Source organism: Monodon monoceros, unplaced genomic scaffold (assembly GCF_005190385.1).
Source record: "Monodon monoceros isolate NGI ecotype Baffin Bay Population unplaced genomic scaffold, NGI_Narwhal_1 Contig4658_ctg1, whole genome shotgun sequence".
Lineage (NCBI taxonomy): Eukaryota > Metazoa > Chordata > Mammalia > Artiodactyla > Monodontidae > Monodon > Monodon monoceros.
In genome coordinates this window covers 1-20,797 of record NW_021700534.1, presented here as the reverse complement: position 1 = coordinate 20,797, position 20,797 = coordinate 1, and the positions used below count along the sequence as shown (strand labels likewise).

General features: G+C 52.0%; 1 protein-coding gene across 1 annotated transcript; it reads left to right on the top strand.

The window, feature by feature from the left end:
* Positions 1 to 175: 175 nt before the first annotated feature.
* Positions 176 to 12,225, top strand: LOC114887464 (melanoma antigen preferentially expressed in tumors-like; the record flags this gene model as incomplete). Its single annotated transcript, XM_029209299.1, has 4 exons — positions 176 to 292; positions 8,892 to 9,211; positions 9,557 to 10,165; positions 11,649 to 12,225. Coding segments are annotated over 4 exons (1,623 nt in total), but the record flags the coding sequence as incomplete, so codon positions are not given.
* Between the last annotated feature and the right edge of the window lie 8,572 nt (positions 12,226 to 20,797).

Here is a 20,797-nt window from a genome sequence, read left to right as displayed (position 1 = left end):
GGGCGGGGCGCTGCTGAGTTCGCGGTTCTTTGTCCGCAGAGCGCAAGTGGGGGATCGTGTGGCGTGGCGCTGTGGCCCGAAGGGTAAGTTCCCGTCCTGGTGCCCCCGCGTTCCCGTGGGGTGACCTTGAGCTAGTCCCCGGGCCCCCCTGCGGGCCCCCGCTCCTGTTCTCCAGCGGAAAACGAGCTCTCACGACCTGGGGCTGGAGCGGAGGCCACACGCGGTGGGGGGCCGCCTTGGGCCTACCCGGGCCACGTGCCCCGTGAAGAGGCCGCAGCGCCGCGTGGGGGACGTAATAATCCAGGGAACCCGGGTCTGCGGGGATGGCCAGAGCTCATTGGGTGCTGCTTTGCGCTGGAAATGGGGTCCCCTCGGGAGGTGCCAGGGTGTGGGGGGCCAGAGAAAGGGGCAGAACTGGGGCTGCAGGACGGCGGTTAGTGCCCTTAGAGGAAGGTCCCTTAGACCCGAGCATCAGGTCTTTCCTTCGATTGTCTGCTGCTTCAGCCGATGAGAAATTTCTCGGGTTTGGAGATACAAACAGATTCTCACTGAAACGGCAGGGTCGGGGCTCCGGTTTTCAGTTCACCCAGCAGAGTTCTCACTGTGGCTTCATAACTACACGTGTGAACACACCGTGTGTTTGTTTTTTGGAGAATTTGGGTTCTTGTTTTTTTTGTTGTTTTTTTGTTGTTGTTTTTTGCGGTATGTGGGCCTCTCACTGTTGTGGCCTCTCCCGTTGCAGAGCACAGGCTCTGAACGCGCAGGCTCAACGGCCATGGCTCACGGGCCCAGCCGCTCCGCGGCATGTGGGCTCTTCCCGGACCGGGGCACGAACCCTGCCGATGTCCCCTACATCGGCAGGCGGACTCTCAACCACTGCGCCACCAGGGAAACCCGAGAATTTGGGTTCTTATTCTCAAACTTGGGTGGAGACGGGTGACTGAGACGGTAGGAAACCAGGGAGACCAGGTGTCGGAGGACCTGAGGCCAGCGTGAGCTGGACGAGCGCGGTGGAAGACATCTTCAGGTAAGCTGGTCTTCTGCATCTCATCATGTCCCAGGATGTCCTGTTGCCCCCTCAGTGCTGTTAATCGTGGAGCTGCATGCAATCTGCATCCTGAAGCCCTCACAGCGGGAGGAGGATGAGCAGCCTTTATTTTTCCAAGTCATTTTCCCAAGAGAGCTTTCATCCTGCTGCCTTCTTAGAAGAAGCAGCTGCAATGTGTTGGGGTCCCATTCCCGAAGCCACGGTTACGTTCAGAACCTGTGCTTGGGACGAAGGAGCAGGGCTGGCATCAGCCCCCAGAGACTTGACTCCTGTGTGGTGTTGGGCAGGGGCAGGGTGGGTGAGCCCAGGGAGGTTTTGGTCTCCCTAAGCGGTGGGCTGGGACCCCTGGGCCTAGGGGCGGTCCCGGAAAGAAAGCACCCAGAGGGCACAACGAGTCCTCCAGCTGCAGCCCAAGGAGGCCAGGGAGGCGGACCTGGAACTGGAGGATGGAGAGGGACCCCAGGAGCGAGGACGACCTCGTGCCCTGGGGGTGCTGGGCAGCATATGGGTGCTGTTGATACCAGCACACTGGGCTGTAACCCCCAGTATCACTGCTGCCTCCAGAGCAGGAAATGTGGCCTCTCTGTCCCAGAACCACAGAAACTGAGTGGCTGTTTCAGGACAGACTGCGCTCAGGACCCAGAGAGGAGCAGGATGTGCAAAGGGGAGAGGTCAAGGTCATCACTCCAGAGATGTTCAGGGTGAAGGAAGAAAAGGGGGTCAGCCCTGGGCTGCCAGACGGTCCCCTCCTTAGTGCCTCTCAGCTGTGCAGACAGACCATGAGCAGACCCCAGGCCATGGCGGAGACCCCCACAAGCTCTTCTGCAGCCATGGCGCCAGGCTGGGCTCCCCACACCTTTCTTAGCCCCTGCCTCACGTGTGGGAGGGACCTCTGTGCACAGCTGCTTCCCAAATTCTTCAGGCGACACCGTATCAGCGAATCTGCTTACTTCCTCCTGCCGAGGGCAAGCAGTGCTGGGAGGTTTCCTGGAGCCTGAGCTCCCGGGGTACGGCTGCTGAGCCGAGGTACCAGTGAGTGCAGGCCTTTCTGGATTTCTCCCCGATATATCGCCCTTCCCCCCATCTTCCTGGAAGACCTGGCAGGACCCACAGACCTGCTGAGTGCCTAGACTGTGGTGGGTGATGTCCCCTGAATGGAGGCTCCTGTCCTCTGCTCTCGTCCGTGACCTTGTCCACTGTCCACGAACAGAGTGGGCTGTGCCCATCCACAGGCGACTTCCCCGGGCACAGTCCCACTGGGCTGGCACGTTGATGGCTTAGCGAGCCCTGGGCCAGGAGCCAGGGGCCTCGTTCCCGTGTCACCCTCTCGTGGCTGGCTCTGTGACACAGGTGCAAAGGACTTGCCCTTTTGAGCCTCAGCCACTGCACAGGGAAAGGAAAACGCAATTTAAGGCCCCTGCCGACATTTCAGATCTTGAGGGAGAACCCGAGGCTAGGAGAGTGAAACGCTTTGGTGATTTAAGCTCTACCAAACACGAGGAATGGTTGACTGACTCATCATTCTGATTCAGAATCCAGCTTCAGCCTCCTTGTCCCCATCTCCTGGAGAAGCTTCAATGAAGAACATGGTTGTGACAAAAAAATGAAGATGTCCCAGAGGCAGTGATGCCAGCAAACATCTTCACAGTAAAGGAACCTGGAGATAATGTCAGGCCCTGAAAACACAAAGGGTGAAATGTTGGAAGCAGATCCAGGCTTAGAAAGCAGAGTGACACCGCAATGAGAAGCCCAAGCACCACAACGAAAAGTAGACCCCGCTCGATGCAACTAGAGAAAGCCCGCATGCAGCAACGAAAACCCAATGCAGCCAAAAGTAAATAAATAAATTAAAAAAAAAACAAAAACAAAAGGCAGAGTGACAGGTTGCCCGGGCGTAGGAAGGACACTCAGCCCCGACTGAAAGTTATGTGATGAGAAGCAGGGAAGCAGTGTTGACAGGATTCTTGATGAGTTTTTCGCAAAGAAACAAAACACTTTTTCTCAGTGCTTAAAATCACAGTGTACTAAAAAAAATAGCTTTACTGGGCTTCCGTGGTGGCGCAGTGGTTGAGAGTCCGCCTGCCGATGCAGGGGTCACGGGTTCGTGCCCGGGTCCAGGAGGAACCCACATGCCGTGGAGGGGCTGGGCCCGTGAGCCATGGCCGCTGAGCCTGCGCGTCCGGAGCCTGTGCTCTGCAACGGGAGAGGCCACGACAGTGAGAGCCCCTCGTACTGCAAAAAAAAAAAAAAAAATAGCTTTACTATTTTTACTTTTCTAAACATTACAGTGGATCGTGTTAAGAGGGTTCTTAACGTTTTCAAAAAATATGTAACGGCTGCAGGAAAAGTCATATTTTGCCTTAGATTATGAAGGTTGGCTTTGCAGTTCCAGCATGCATGGTCGCCTTGGTGGCCCTGCCCCACCGTGCAGGCCACGTCCGCCTGTCATTATTTTTTCAACTTGCTTGTTTTTCATTTGTCTGCTCAGTTGAATGCAAGGTCCGTGCCTCAGAGACACCCTGAGTGGAAGACCATGACATTTTATTTCTTCCAGTCTTACTGAGATAGAATTGACATACAGCCCTGTATAGGTTTAAAGGGTGCAGCATCGTGAGTTGACTTAACATGCATCATCTCATATGGATACAAAATTACACAGAAAACACGTTTTTCCCCTGTGATGAGAACTCTTAGGATTACTCTCTCCATGACTTTCATACGTAACCTACAACAGTGTCAGTTACACTTACCCTGTTGTACATCATCTCCCTAGTATGTACTTCTAATTAGAAGACGACCATGACATTGTCACTGGGCTGTTCCTCCCCAGAACAGCAGTGGATGGTCTGCTGCAGGCACTCTGTAAATGTTTTGAGTAAATCGAGGGTTGCCGATAGAGGGGGAGTCTGGGTATGGGGGCGAGGGGACCAGCTGGGCGGGAGACCTCCCTGTGAGCGCGTCCCCTCTGCCTGGTGCCTCCTGCCAGCCCTCAGCACAGGGTGGGCTGTCCCCTCAAAGGTGGAGCCAGTGCTCCCCGAGTCCTGAGGCTCACCGACCCTCCTCCAGTGGAAAAAGGTCCAGTGCAAAGGGCCGGACAGCCCAACGCACCTGGTGTCACTCTGATCCACAGTAAGCTTATGGCTTGGTGTTGGAGATTTGGGGTCAGTTGGATGACAGGGATGCAACACCAGCCCCCTCTTCTCTCCTCCTCTCTCCAAAAGCACAGTTCCCACCATCTCAGGCAATAACGAGGTTGACCGTGCAAAGTCCTGAGAAGCATCCTCTCCGGGGCCAAAGGCCAAGACTGGGGCCTCCCCTTCTCTCTGAACCTCTCTCATCTTTGTGTCTAGGGTCAGTGCTCCCTCTCTGTCCCTTGGAGTTGACAAGGGGGACAGCCACTGGCACCTCCCCCAGACCAAGGCAAACAGAGCCAGATCCTGGGGACACTCCCAGTCCCCAAGTGCCCTTAGTGGTCCCAGACATGGCTTCAGCATATAAAGGACACAGCTCTGAGAGCCAGGAAACCAGGCCCCTGGCTCTGCTGCCATTTCCCTCCTTCCCCCTCGTCCTGGGCCATCCCCCGACCAACCAGCCTGGAGTGGGCCCTCAGCCTCCCGCACCCCTACTTGCCTCTAGAAGCACTTCCCTCAGGATTAACTGGCTGCACCCAGGGTGACCTGGATGTCAGATGCGTCCTCACTGGGGAGGAAGAAGTGGGGAGACTTGCTTGTTTCGGTCTAGATGTCATTGGATGTGAAGTGGAACCACATCTTGCCAAGTGCAGAAAGAGGCAGAGAGGGCTGACAGAGACCTTCGATTTTTCAAGAGGCCCAGAGGGCAAAATATTCCAGGGCAAGAAGAGATCTGACTGCAGAGGGCAAGGAGACGTACCAGATCCTGAGTAGGATCTTGTCTGCTCGAGGCTGGGTCAAGAGAGCCGAAGGAGGAGAAGCCACCATCGGCCTGGCACCCAGGGCCTCTGTCAGCCTCGTGCCTCTGAAGACCAGCAGGGTTGGGGTCTTCCTCTGGAAGCCAGGAAGGGTCATCTTCCAGCATTTCTGGTGCTTCTTTGAATGCAGAAAAGTAGCTGGCCTTTTCTTTACCTTCTTCTACACTTGTTATGTCAGAAGAATTGGGGAGAAATCCGTGATTTCTGTTGATGCCAGTGGAAGGATGTCCGGTCTCCCACCCTCCCCGCATTGTGGCCACACCCCAGGCTCTGGGAGAGGTGGGGTGACTTGCCAGGGATGCAGAAAGAGGGGGCTGCCCCGTCAGCACAGGCCAGGAGCAGGAACCTGGGGACACACATGCATTCTAAAGACTCCAGGAAGGCCCTGGGGGCAGATGCTTTGCGATCCCAGTAGAAATTCTGTGACTGGAGACGGGAAGGGGGACAGGACACCCCCCCACCATGAGCTGAGAGGCTGCTCTGGCCTGTGCAGCATGAGAACAGGTGACCAGGACGTGGTAGAAACGTCCCCCCAATTGACTCATGCCTGGGCCTTGAGAGTCGTCCTGGGCCAGTCCTGACACTGGGCAGGAAGGACAGGTCTTCCTGCAGCTGTGCCCATGGTCCTTCTGCCTCCGGACAAACAGGCTCTGCATGTAGGTGCAGGTGGACAGAGGAATGTCCCCTGCTCGCTGGGGAAGAATGTTCGGCTTATACTTCCCATTTTTACATCATTCGAAGGCAGTGGTCGCTCCTGCCTCCTTGGATCTCCTCCTGGATGCTGGGTTCCCATGGAAAGATCCCAGGCTTGGATGTCTGCCATTTCCTGTTTCCCCGAGGTCCACGTGAAGTCAGTCATCTCTTCCTAACGCTCTGTGGGGCAGATCCATCCACACCCCTCCCCCAAGCAGGTCTTCTGGTTACTCCCTGAGCGGAGCATGGCAGTGTCCACCCCTGGCCAAGTCCCCGGCTCACCAGGCTGAAAAGGAAACTAACTGAATTTCAGCTTTTCTCTGAAGGTTATTTGAGGTGCTGGATGAAAAGTGCGAGCACCACTCAGTGGCTGCTCCAGAATCAGGAACATTCTGCTTAACTTACTAATCTCGACTTCCTGCAGGTGATCAGTCAAGGTGATGGTCTGGGAGTTGAGTGTCCATAGAGCACATTCTAGCTTAACCCTGTTTTAGGCAAACTGCTGATAGGGACGGTAGAAATTTGGAGATAGCAGTCTCTGGGAAATTACTAAACCAGAGAGCATCCTTCAGAGAATGCTGCCACCTCGCCCACAGAATAGAATTGTCGGGGCGTCACAATGCGGGGGGTGGAGAGGTTCCCTCAGCCTGTGTTCTGAAACCTCAACAGAACCAGCGTGTGAGCCAGCCCAGCAGGGGCATCGCCCCCAGACCCTTCAATACCGAGCAGAGCTTCACGTCCCCTGAGGAGAAGTTCGGTGTTAGGGTAGCTATGCTTAACGCAGAGCAAGAGAAAAGCTGAATTTTGTTTGTGGGCCTAATGGCACTCTCGCATCAGAAACCCTGTAAGTGAAAGCCTTAGGGGAGGGGTCGGGGGGCTTTTTGAAGCCGCTTTGCATTCCTTGTTTCCTAGGATTGAGGAAATGTTAAGTTATCCACAAACACTGGGAAGGGGCCTTTGAAGGTCATGATGAGGGTTGAAGCTGCTGGACAGAGCCTGGGCTGGGATGTGGAAGAGGACGCCTGAGCCTCGGGGCAAGTCCTCTTCTGGTTGCAGCCCTTTGCTGACACCGATATGTGTGCTTGGCCCACGTTTATTTCCCTCCCTGCCTCCAAGAGCCCAAAGAGCCCACAGCCCTGACCCCCTCAGTGGCTTTCAGGCTGAGTAAGGTGTGTCCCAGGTTTGGCCACCAGCACAGTTCCCGCCTCTCCCAGCCCACATGCCTACATTTCATTTTGTCAAGCCAATTTGCATATCCCCGCTTCTGGGAGGAAACACCCTTTGCCTGCAGGGACAGAGGGAGGAAGATTGAGTCTTGGGTTTGCCTTGGCTTTAAGGGATCCACCAGGTCCCCCCGTAGCCACTCCTGCTGGCAATTTCTCAGGCCCATCCTGACAAAAGTCTCTGAATTCCTCCAAACACAACACACTTTCCCTGGTCTTGGGTAATTTCCTTGGTCTCATTACAAACGCCCAGCCCCTCCCTCTTCCCAGCCAGCTCCTAGTTGTAATTTTGACCTGACCTCCTTTGGGGAAGCCTTAACCCTCAAAATCTGGAGGACCCGCTATCCCTCAGTGTCACCTCTGTTCCCCCATGAACGGGCACACGTTTTGCAGTTTTAGGTTACGTATAAGTGACTGTGTGATTCTCAGGAATTTTGTTATATTTCTTTTTCCTTTGGGGTGACACCACTAGGTCTGCACAAAGCTGTCTTAACTCAGACATTGGGATGGTTTTGACGTGGCCCATGCTCTTCGAGCAAATATGCTTGCAGGTTGGTTTTCTTCTTTTATCTTTTGCTTTCACGAGTGGACAGAGGATCCTATCAGTTGTGTGTAAGGAGAAAGTCAAATCAGCGTTAGCTGGATGGATTTCCAGTAATAAGATTCCGCTTTCCATTTGAAATGGAAATTTCAGCTGGGATCTGAAAAGTGTGGCCAGGAAGGCCTATCATGGCTTCTCAGGAGCCAGAGGAGGGACTCAGAGGCCTGAGCACATTGCTCCTTGCACCACACCCGCCCTGGCATCTGGGGCCTCGGGCCCTGACCACTGCCCCAGCCAGGGTCTCCACAGGACAGGCCATGCAGGCCAAGGTCCTGTAGAGAATTTTTCTTCGCCTTCTGTACACGTTTGCAGTAGCAGGCTTCGCTTTTGCTTCTATGTCAAGTTTTGCCTTAATCCCAAACGTTTTGATTTCTGCTCTGGTTTATGCCACTCATAGACAGTTACAGTATTTCTTAACCAAATAGATTTTTTTCTTTTTTTGATGTAAGACATCTAATTAGTTGGAATTTTTGGATGACATTTTACATATTTGGTTTGTGACTAGTAATTATAGTTCATATCATTTATGGTTTTGTGATTTTTACTAGTTTAAAGGGCTTTTTTGGTTTGTTTTCATTTTAGAAATGAAAAGTTTTTTTTTTAATTCCATGGAATAAAAACAATTCCATAATAGTAATACTCATAGGTACATCTTGGAATCAGTTTTTTTTTTCTTAATCTCTAACATCACATGCTATTAAATACTGTCATGCTGCTTTATGGTGTCTGATTTAAAGATTTTTTTTTTTTTTTTTGCGGTACGTGGGCCTCTCACTGTCGTGGCCTCTCCCGCTGCGGAGCACAGGCTCCGGACGCGCAGGCTCAGCAGCCATGGCTCTCGGGCCCAGCCGCTCCGCGGCATGTGGGATCTTCCCGGACCGGGGCACGAACCCGTGTCCCCTGCATCGGCAGGTGGACTCACAACCACTGCGCCACCAGGGAAGCCCTGATTTAAAGAGTTTAAAATGGGGTAACAGTACCCACTGTGGGGTGCTCCTCCATCATTCCCATCTGGGTTATTTGTTGGAGTTTAGGAAGAGGCCATGTTGTGCTAAACTCCTTATTCCTGTTGTTTTCAGTCCTTGAGTGATAATCAGAAGCTTTTCTCCGGAGAGGGTGGGGTCAGCTGTCAGGCTTCTAGGTACCCACCTTTCAGAGGGGCTGGGGTTTAATGCAGCATGGGTGGATATGGGATAGGGCGAGAGGTCACCTTGTCCCCTCATTTGGGCCTGGCGCCAGCAGGGCCAGAGCTGTGGCTTTGTGGCCAGAGGGGTGTCTTTGGCCCTGCGTTGGGTCCCCTAGAGGGTGGAGGGACGGCAGGGTCGCCGGTCCTTGGCCGGAGAAGGACCCACCCCTTGCTCTCTGGTGTCCCTCCAGTACTCACTCTGGAGCAGATTCTTCAGGGTGGGCATCCGGGCCCCGCCGAAACTCCTGGAACTGGCTGTGCAGAGCCTGCTGAGGGATGAGGCCTTGGCCATCGCCGCTCTGGAGGAGCTGCCCGCTGAGCTCTTCCCACCCCTGTTCTCCGCGGCCTTTGCCGGGATGCACAGCCAGGCCGTGAAGGCGATGGTGCAGGCCTGGCCCTTCCCCTGCCTCCCGCTGGGGGCCCTGATGAAGGAGCACAAGCCTCACCTGGAGATCTTCCAAGCTGCAATCGACGGCCTGGACGTCCTGCTTGCCCAGGAGGTCCGCCCCAGGTGAGGGCGACCCAGCAGGCGGGTGGGGCCTGGGGATCTGAGCAAGACGCAGCCGGCATCGGCGGGGGTGGGGGTGCGGGGCCACGGGGAGGCCTTGGGGCCGTGGCTGGGCCACTCTGGGAATAGGCTTTCGGGCGTGCAGGGCTACTTAAGGTGCAGAGGTGACAAAAGGCACGTGGGCTCACCCCCTTCTCGTGGCGCTTAAAGTGGGGACCAGGAGGGGCCCCGGAAGCTCGAGGAGCAGCTGGTGTCTGGGGTGTAGCACCCTTGCCTGGGTTCTGAGCCGTGCGGTCCTGGTCCCCGTGGGTCTCCGCACAGCTCAGTGTGTCTCCCGTTGTCCCGCAGGCGGTGGAAGCTGCAGGTGCTGGATTTGCGTCGTAACGCCCAGCAGGACTTCTGTACCGTGTGGTCCGGCACCAGGGCTGGTGTGTGCTCACCGCTGGAGCCTGAGGTGGTCGGGCCCATGAGGAAGAGGTGCCGGGTGGAAGGTGCAAGGGCGTGGCTGAAGCAGACCTCGGCCCCTGTAGAGGTGCTCATAGACCTGTGCCTCAAGGAGGGCACCCCCGATGCATCCCTAAGCTACCTCCTGAAGAAGGTCAAGCAGAGGAGGGGCTCACTCCGCCTGTGCTGTCAGAAGCTGAGGGTCTTCTCCATGCCGATGCAGAAGATCAGGAAGATCCTGAAGCTGGTGCAGCTCGACTCTGTCCAGGACCTGGAGGTGAACTGCACCTGGAAGCTGGCCACCCTGGGCAGGTTCGCGCCGCACCTGGGCCAGATGGTCAACCTGCGCCGGCTGCTCCTCTCGCACATCCACATGACACCGCACGCCGCCCCCGGCATGGAGGAGCGTTGCGTCAGCCAGCTCACCTCCCAGTTTCCCAGCCTGCAGCACCTGCAGGAGCTCTACCTGGATTCCATCTCCTTCCTTGAGGGCCGCCTGGACCAGGTGCTCAGGTGAGGCGTGGCGCTGTCTCTCTGCAGACCAGGGCAGGCCTCTCTCGTTTCGTTATCCGTGGGGTGTCTGTCTACTGTCTGCCTGCCATGGATGGTGCCAGGGTGCACGGGCCACTCAGAGGTCCACACGATGCCGCCACTCCGTCCCCCGGCATCTTGTCACATAGCCTCCCGGGTTAGGGTCAGAGGTGTGGCTTCAGTTAGATGCCTGTCAAAGGGGGCTCTTTGCTGGGAACCTGCATCGTGGGGGCTTTGGGCCAGGTGAGGGTGGCTTTGGGAATTCTTCCTGAGAGAGTGATGTCTAAGCTGAGATGATGGAAAATAACTAAGCAGGAGGACATTAACCAGGGGAAAGCCCATCCAACGTGAGGTTTCAAATCGGAAGCTCTGTGCTGAGCAGCTGGTCCACGTGAGCCTGTCCCTCCCACCTATCCCACTTTCCTGTCTGTCCCGGGTTGCTTTAGGCTCCAGGTGAGGTGTGATGTGGGAAATGGGTGATTCTGGAAATGACGGGGAGGGAGCAGGAGTGAAGAATTGTGGCGTCCATCAGGACATTAAGCGGTTATTGCTCCTACATAGTCCAGAGAAGAGAAGCAGAAAGTCAGATGAGTATCATTATTGAAGTGGCTCCAATCTCGAGTCCAAATTACAACTATTATTTGCTTCTAAGGCTTCTGATTATATAGGAATTCTTCAGTAACAAATTATTTCTTCTAGAAATTTGTTCTTCATTCTTAAAATAGAATCATAGCTTTACCTGGAACACAATGATGAAAGATGAGAGAATGCAGCCCGATTTATTTGTGTGAAAGAGTTGGATTGATTTCCTTTCTGGCAACTGCAAACTCAAAGCATTAAGAATAAACGTGTTCATGACACAAGGACAACAACAAAAAAAAGAGTTGTGGAAAGTGAGGGATGGTTTGTGGCTGATACAGCGACCAGAGTTAGCCCCTGCCGGCTGGACCCCTGTGGACGTTGCCAGACGTTGCCTGGCTTAGCCCTTTAAGCACAGATGCCAGTACTCTCACTGGGAACAGAGAAACAGGTGATGGGGTCCAGGAGGCGGCAGGAAGGAAGCCCGAGTTAAAAGCAGTGTAGGTCATGTCTGCCAATACTGTAGTTTGCTGATCCCCTCTCTCACTTGGGACCTGGGGTCAGGCTCCCCGGTGGGCACCTGCCATTGTTACCTTACCTGTGCTCACAACACCTGGCAGGGGTACGTCGTCCCCCACTTGACGGGTGAGCACAGGGAGCACTTGAGGATTCCTTCCCTTGACCCCGTCACACGGCAGATAAGGGATGGGGAAGGACCCCGCTCAACCTTGGGCTGGCCTGGCACCTCTCCCTTGACCATGCAGCATCCTCCGGAAGACTGGGATCTGGTGAAATGGGCCTCTCTTCCCTTGAGGCCTGGGCCACCCCACATCCCTCCGCCCACCACCTCCATCCTCCCGGGGCTGACTGCTCTGTCTCTCTCCAGGTGTCTGAAGAACCCCCTGGAGACCTTGTCGATTACCAACTGCCTGATTTCAGAGGCAGACCTGATGCATCTGTCGCAGTGCCCGAGCGTCAGCCAGCTGAAGGATCTGAGCCTTAGCGGGGTCAACCTGACCAGCATAAGCTCCAAGCCCCTCTGGGTCCTGATCGAGAAGGCCTCGGCCACCCTCCAGGACCTGGACCTGGACGAGTGTGGCATCATGGACTCCCAGTTCAGCGCCCTCCTGCCCGCCCTGAGCCACTGCTCCCAGCTCACCACCTTCAGCTTCTGCGGCAACCCCATCTCGATGGCTGTGCTGGAGAGCCTGCTGCGCCACACCGTGGGGCTGAGCAAGCTGAGCCACGTGCTGTACCCCGCGCCCTTGGAGAGCTACGAGGACGTGCACGGCACCGTCCACCTGGGCCGCCTGGCGCACCTGCACGCCCGGCTCAAACAGGTGCTGCAGGAGTTGGGGCTTCCCAGTATGGTCTGGTTCAGCGGCAACCCCTGTCCGCACTGTGGCGACAGGACCTTCTACAGCCCCGAGCCCATCCTGTGCCCCTGTTACATGGCCGCCTAGCCCAGCGAACGAGCCGCAGGCTTTGTCGCGGGCACGCGGACACTGCCGCTCAGACGTCAGCGCATCTCGAAGAAACACAAGCTATAGTTTCGGACAGTTGTTCATTGTTAGCGGGAAAAGGAAAGGTGATTCAGAGCTGGGCGGGGGGGGATGGTGACTTGGGGGGTTGATGGGATCTTCGGGGAGATGCATCTTGTAGAGTTAGAAATGTGAATCTAAATTTCTAGCGGGGGATTCAGGCTTGAGAAGTAGATGGGGGCGTTATCCCTACGTGGATAGTTATAAAGAAACGGTCAGAAATAAATGGAACCTCAGTGTCATTCACCTGGTGTTCGCTGTGATCTGTGACCGTGATTCTCCCGTTTAAACCTCAGTAATCTCCTGTTAGTGACTAAATAAGAAGCCAGCATGTGTGAGGCCCAGGCACCCTAGGCTGGACGAGGTTCGGCCCCAAGAGTTAACAGCACCATTTCTCCCTCCCTTTGGTCTTGTTTCTGGATCATCTGTTAGCTCCTCACTTACTTCTGTGGCCGTTCAGTCTATCATCGCACACAAGGTGCGTCCTCAGGGCCTGGAATGTACTATGTGTCCAATAGTGAGCACCACTGGAGGGAACATTCTTCCAAGGGACCCTCGCTGCCAACTCCATCCAAGCCCTGGACTCTAGCACCCTCCCCAGTGGATCCAGCAGATACAGAGCCTCCATCCCTGGCCCTGGGTGGTGCCAGGATAGGGCTTCAATGTGCAAAGTCAGGCCCCGAGTCCTGGGGGCAAAATCCACCCACAGACCATCTGGAGCCTCTGGGACTCACCAGCCCATACCCACCTTCCCACTGCGTCCAGCCCCTTGAATTCAGTTAGTTGTGTCCTGTAAAAACATCCTAATTCCTGCTAGCAAAATTCTAGTAAGCTCACATAGACAAATAACATTTGTTTACTATTCGTTTCCCACATTGAAAAGAGTTCATCGTTTTGTGCGGACGTAGGTCACACCAGGGTGAGAATGCCCTTCTTCCGGGAAGACGCCCCTTCTTCCCTGCCAAGGAGGTGATAAGCCAGCTCTGATGCCCTGGATTCTGGGTCCCAAGAGAGAACAAACCCACGCCTGGTCTTGGTAGCACTCAGATAGAGCAGGTGAACGTCAGATTTGGTTTGGGGGTGGGGTGGGGCCACCCCGTTGGACCCCCCAAGACAGCCCATCCAAATGAAAGGGACACGAGCTTCCCTGGGGGCGCAATGGTTAAGAATCCACCTACCAATGCAGGGGACACGGGTTCGAGCCCTGGTCCGGGAAGATCCTGCATGCCGCAGAGCAACTAAGCCCGTGCGCCACAACTACTGAGCCTGCACGCTACAGCTACTGATGCCTGCGTGCCTAGAGCCCATGCCCCGAAGCAGAGAAGCCACCGCAGTGAGAAGCCCGTACACCACAATGAAGAGCAGCCCCCGCTCGCCGCAGCTAGAGAGTCCGCGCGCAGCAACAAAGATCCAACGCAGCCAAAAATAAGTAAATAAATAAATTTACAAAAAAAAAAAAAAAAAAAGGGACATGTCATACAGTGGAGTCCGCCCTGTGGCCCTGGGCTGCCTTACCTGGCTTCCCACACACGACCTGGGGAGAAAGCCACACACCAAGGCTGGGGCAGGGCTCGTCTGCATGTCCCTGACCATGAGCCATCCTCCACGGCCTATCTGGTGTGGCCAACTGTCAGCAATCCCTTATCCTGCCGCACAGCCACTGGCCCTTCTCTATCTTCTTCCCCTAGCAGGCACCCTCTTTTCTTCTGCCCCACCCCTTCCAGCCTCCTATCCTATGCCCCCGTAAGAAAGAACAAGAAGTGGACCCCTCGGCTTGTGGACATGCTTTGCCATTTCTGAAAGAAGAGAGAATGCAGAAATCTGTATAAGTGATGGTGTGCTGGGAAGAAGGGAGTCAGAAAAAGATCTCTCTTACTTTTCCCCAGTGTGCACCCAGTCTCAGCATCCCCGAGCATCCCTAAGTTACAGAGCATATTTTCCGGAACGGGAACTGGCACCTCTGGGATATGAGGAAAAGTATACAGGACGAGCAGGTTCTCCACGAGGAAGAAAAGAGGCAGAGATCGTGTGATCTTAGTGCCGGATTCCTCAGCCGCAAAACAGATAATCACACTGGCCTCATGACATTGCAGTGAGGTCGCTCACAGGGCTAACCTATGGAAGCCACTTGCCCCGGTCATGGATGGCCCCATATAGGACAGTGGTGATTATTAGCTGCCCGATGCAAGTAAAGGAAGAAAAACAAAAGTGAACACTGCCTCTTGCTTCTCAAGCAGGGTGCCCTGCACTTGGGACTTTATTTGGCCCAGAGACCACACCTGAGAAAGAAATCTTACAAGAGTCTTTGAGAATTTAGATTTAGATTTTGAGAATTTAGATTTTGTCATCAACATGTTCAAAGAGGCATATGCTGTCAATGCAGTGAGGTTCTCAAAGTCAAGTTTGGCTGGAGAGGAAGCTCATCCGTAAGGATGGGGCATGGGGAGGTAGTGACTGCTGGGTGCCCAGGGGCCCGGGGGCCATGTGGATGGAGGCCCTGGGTGTGTGTGGGCAGGGGGGAGTGGGGTCTGCAGCTGTTGGGAAGCAGGCAGGGAGAGTATGGCACATAGGGTGGGATGATTGGAAGTAACCATTTACCCAGGAGCAGCCCCAGCTGCACGTCGGACAGGCAGGAGGGTTAGGGCAGCTGAGGGGTAGGATGTGAGAGGGGTGAAGCTGAATAGGAAAGAGCCAGAGAGCAATCTAACACAGGGAAATAGCCACGGGCAGAAACAAGACCAAAAGAAGGCCTGACATGGGAGTTCCCTGGCAGTCCAGTGATTAGGACTTGGCACTTTCACTGCCTTGGCCTGGATTCCATCCCTGGTCTGGGAACTAAGATCCTGCAAACTGTTCAGCTCGGCCAAAAAAAAAAGGCCACACAAAACGTTCTCTGACATAAGTCTCGTACCAGTGTTTTCTTAGGTCAGTCTCCCAAAGCAATAGAAATAAAAACAAAAACAAATGGGACCTAATCAAAGTTACTGCATAGCAAAACTTTTGCACAGCAAAGGAAACCGTAAACAAAATGAAAAGACAGCCTACGGACTGGGAGAAAATATTTGCAAACGATGCGAACAACAAGGGCTTAATTTCCCAAATATACAAACAGCTCCTACAATTCACTAACCAAAAAAAAACCCAATTGAAAAATGGGCAGAAGAGCTAAGTAGACATTTCTCCAAAGAAGACATCCAGATGGCAGATAGGTACATGAAAAGATGCCCAACATCACTAATTATTAGACAAATGCAAATCAAAACTGCACTGGAGTACTAATAAGGGGGCTTATACAACTAGGTTCTGAGAGAAATAGCCTAGACTCTGCAGCTGACACAAAGTTGGAGGGGAGTTGGAGACGCTGAGTCTGTGTCGTGGGATACTTTGAACTGCAGAAATGCGGTGGTGGGTGCCATGTGGACCCAAAAGTGCCAGAGTGGGGTTCGTGTGAGAAGCACAAGTGCCCTGTGGGGCCCGGGGTCCAACCTCTACATACTCCCCACGCTCATGGCCCCGTTGGGCACCTGCATGGCTTTGTTCTTGTCCACAGGATATTCAATATCTTATCTTCCTTTGAGGAGATGGACCCATATTTTCCTCACTTAACTCGTTGGTGAAGATCCAGCTCCACTTGCTTCTTTCTTCCAGCTCAGTTCCCCCAGTGTTTTAGTTGACAGGTAGAGAAGTGCTTCCACGCAATCCCTTAAATGGACCAAAACGGTTCAGGACAGAGATGAAACCCGACTGCCTCCTAAAACCTTTGGCATTACCTAAGTGATGAGAGTGATCAAGGTGTCTTTTGTTAATGAGGTGACTTCAGGAAAGTGCCTAAGGCTGGGGGGTGGTTGTCAGTGGGGCCAATCCTGTGATTAGAGGGTTGAAACAATCAGTCCCAGCCCGATGACCTCCAGGGAGGAGAGAGGGGCTGGAGGTTGAGTTTACCCCCCATATGGCCAATGATGTGGCTACAAAATAAATGATCCCAAAACGTAGGGGCTTAAAACAATAACCGTTTCCTGTTGCACAGTTACTGCGGCTTAGCCGGGTGTTTCTGGCTCAGAGTCTCTTGTGAGGGTCGACTCAAAATACTGCCTTAATCGGCTTATTCGTCTGAAGACTTGACAGACATGACTTGTGCTGGAGAATCCTCCCCCAGGATGGCTGTCTCCCTTGGCTTTTGGCTGGAGGCCTCAGTGCCTCCCCACGTGGACTTCCCCAGAGGGCTGCCGGAGTGTTCCCATGACATGGCTGCTGGCTGGCTTCCGCCAGAGCGGGTGATTCAAGAGAGCAAGGCAGAATGTCCATTGTGATCTAATCTTGGAAATCACACACCAGCACTCCACAGTATCCTGCTGGTGCCCTGCTCCTTGTGAGAGGTCACGATACAAGGGTGTGAAGACCAGGGTGCAGGGATCACCGAGGGCCATCTTGAAGGCTGGGTTTCCCAATAGTACAAAATTATTTGCAGGCATTATTTTATTTAATAGTCATAACGATCCAGGGAGGGAGTTACCATTTACTTCTGTGCTCCAGAACCTGGCGTCATGTCTGGCAGACCCCGGACACTTGAGACTTTATTGAAAGAGAGATGCACGTGAGGGATTAAGAGCTCAGGCTCTATAGACCCATTGCCAAGGTCCAGGCCTGGGGTGCGATTTATTTTGGGATAGTGAGCAAGTTTCTTAATATCTCAGATGGCCAAGAGGCACATGAAAAGATGCTCAATATCACTAATTGTTAGAGAAATGCAAATCAAAACTACGATGAGGTATCACCTCACACCAGTCAGAATGGCCATCATCAAAAGATCTGCAAACAATAAATGCTGGAGAGGGTGTGGAGAAAAGGGAACCCTCTTGCACTGTTGGTGGGAATGTAAATTAATACAGCCACTATGGAGAACAGTATGGATGTCCTTAGAAATCTAAAAATACAACTACCATAGGACCCAGCAATCCCACTACTGGGCATATACCCTGAGAAAACCATAATTTAAAAAGAGTCATGTACCACAGTGTTCATTGCAGCTCTATTTACAATAGCCAGGACATGGAAGCAACCTAAGTGTCCACTGACAGATGAATGGATAAAGAAAATGTGGCACATATATAGAATGGAATAATACTCAGCCATAAAAAGAAACAAAACTGAGTTATTTGTAGTGAGGTGGATGGAACTAGAGTCTGTCATACAGAGTGAAGTAAGTCAGAAAGAGTAAAACAAATACCGCATTCTAACACGTATATATGAAATCTAAAAAAAATGGTTCTGATGAACCTAGGGGCAGGACAGGAATAAAGACACAGACATAGAGAATGGACATTAGGACACGGGGAGGGAGAAGGGTAAGCTGGGATGAAGCAAGAAAGCAGCATGGACATATATACACTACCAAATGTAAAATAGCTAGCTAGTGGGAAGCAGCTGTATAGCACAGAGAGATCAGCTCTGTGCTTTGTGACCACCTAGAAGGGTGGGATAGGGAGGGTGGGAGGGAGGCTCAAGAGGGAGGGGATATGGGGATATATGTATACATATAGCTGATTCACTTTGTTATACAGCAGAAACTAACACAACATTGTAAAGCAATTATACTCCAATAAAGATGCTAAAAAAAACCCCAAAACCTAAAAATAGAGCTACCTTACGATCCAGCAATCCCATTCTTGGGCATATATCCAGTGAAGAACATGGTTCTAAAGGATACATGCACCCTAATGTTTATTGCAGTGCTTTTTACAATAGCCACGACATGGAAACAACTTAAAAGTCCATCAACAGAGAAGTGGATAAAGAAGATGTAGTACATATATACAATGAAATATTACTCGGCCATTAAAAAGAATAAAATAATGCCATTTGCAGCAATATGGATGGACCTGGAGATTATCATACTAAGTGAAATAAGTCAGACAGAGAAAGACAAATATCATATGATATCACTTATATGCAGAATCTAAAAAAAAAAAGATACAAATGCACTTATTTACAAAACAGAAAGAGACCCACAGACTTGGAGAACGAGCTTATGGTTACCGGTGGGAGGAAAGATTGGGGGGAGGGATAGATTGGGAGTTTGGAATTGACATGTACACACAGCAGTATTTAAAAGAAAATGACTTTCCATGAAAAAAAAATCTGTACTATAGTATATCATAATAATTAGATATAATAATAATATATACATACCTTCTCATAACTTTGGTTTTTTAAATAATTAATTAATTTTTGGATTCGTTGCATCTTCGTTGCTGCACGCGGGCTTTCTCTAGTTGGAGCTACTCTTCAATGCAGTGCGCAGGCTTCTCATTGTGGAGGCTTCTCTTGTTGTGGAGCAGGGGCTCTAGGCGTTCGGGCTTAGTACTTGTGGCTTGTGGGCTCTAGAGCGCAGACTCAGTAGTTGTGGCGCGGCATGTGGGATCTTCCCAGACCGGGGATCGAACCGGTGTCCCCTACATTGGCAGGCAGATTCTTAACCAGTATGCCACCAGGGAAGTCCCATAACTTTGATTAAATGCAATAAAAAACATAGAGATCCAGGAACAGGGGCTGGCTCATCGTCAGTGCTAAATAAACATTAATTGCTGTTATTGGTATTATTATTCCCAACAATATCTCCCGCTTCCGATGAGGTTTTCAGTGACTCAGTCGTTTTCAGGGTAAAGATAAGACCTAGTGGCATTTTAAGCCACCATTGGAAAAGGCTTGGGATCTTTTCTAGTAGAAACATACAACCGGAAAACACAAATATGTCCAAAGAGCACTCTCTGACATTTATCTGTAAGTTGCTTCGACTTTGAATTTGGGACGCCCATGCCTTTGTGTTCACGAAGCATCTCATGCCTCCCTTTGTGGTCCTTCCCTCACATCCTCCACAGAAGATGCATTCTTGTTTGCTTCTGATCATTTGAAAGCAAATGAGAATAATCATCCAACTCCCTGATCGATTTCTCCCCATCCCAGTTAAAATCACTCAGTAAAATTATGTTAATAAAACACAACTTAAATTTGCGGAGTATGCAAATAATATCCACCATTTACATAAAAGCAGGGGAAGAGGGGTGTGTGCTTGTGGATGAGGAAGACATGCAAGGAAGGACACTTGAGAAATTCTCAACAACAGTTTATTTTGGGAACAGAGACAGATACTGTGGTCTGGGGCAGGAGTGAGACTTGCTGTACACTGGGTGAATGCTCTTTTGCGTGGTTAGGTTTTATTGTTAACTCTGCATAAGTATGATTTTTAATTGAAAAGTAGTTTCTGAGAATTCCCTGGTGTCCCAGTGGTTAGGATTTTGAGCTTCCACTGCAGGGGGCAGGGGTTCAATCCCTGGTTGGGGAACTAAGATCCTTCAAGCCACAGAGCTAGGCCAAAAGAAAAGGAGTTTCTAAGGGACAATACGTTATCCCTGGATCCACTGTCTAACTGTGCTTTTATGCCACTAATATCCCCGCAGGTTTTATTTTGTTTTGTTTTTAAATGAATAAAAACTTGTACATGATTTTTATTCAAAGGCTGACCAAAATCCATTCTCAATTGTCAAAAAAAAAAAAAGAGTCACATCTGATTTCAGGATTTCAGCGTTAGATATAACTTGACCTTTTTCTCCTTGGCATGATTCATCTGTAATTTGGAGTTTTTACCTTAATCCATGTGGTAAAGACAGAATTTCCCCTGAATTCTGGTTCTCTGCCAACCTGGCAGAGCTAAGGTTTTAACTAATTCCCCTTGCCCATCAGAGCACTTTTCTGTGACCAAGTCCCCTTCCTTAGGGGTACCCGTTAGAGTTGGGGGCTCCCACTAAACCCTTTTTGTGGCTAGCATGGGCCACATGCTAGAATGGACCTGGAGGAAAACGAAATTTTCCTCTAGGAATGCCCTGGAAATTAACATCACCTTGCTTTGGGTAAGCAGGTGGTATAAGTCATCACTGATTGAATTTTTCAGTGTGTCCTGGTCCCTTGCCTTTTGGTCCCTCTCTGCCACACTCTTACATTTAACTCAGAGCTGAGAGCTGAGCTCAGAAGCAGCAGGAAGCTGAAGGCTCTGCCACTGATTATGAAAGCCCTAATCTCTTGAGATAAAGCTCTCCCAGGGAGAGTGGAAGAGGAAAAAGCTTGGAGAACAATGGTAGAGCCAAGCTCTCCCCTGGAGGCGGAGGAAGGGGTAGAGGCTGGCCATCTGGATTAGCGTCCTCAGGAACAGGTGTGCTTCCTGGGCCACATTGTAAAGTAGAGTCCACTTTTCACACAGCTCTGGTCTGCATGTCAGGAGGACAGCCTGTGGTCCTGAGGGCCTGATCTCCTCCTGGGTACAAGTTCTAAGATGGTGTGAGATGCCCAGCCCTGTTGGTAGATAATCAGGCTGACCACATATCACTCCACTGTCATGACCACAAGTCCCAGGGAGCTGTCTCCACAGCACTGGGCCTGGGCTGGACTTGGCCATGGGGCTGTCCATGGAAGGAAAGGTTAGAACAGGTCATTTCCTTTT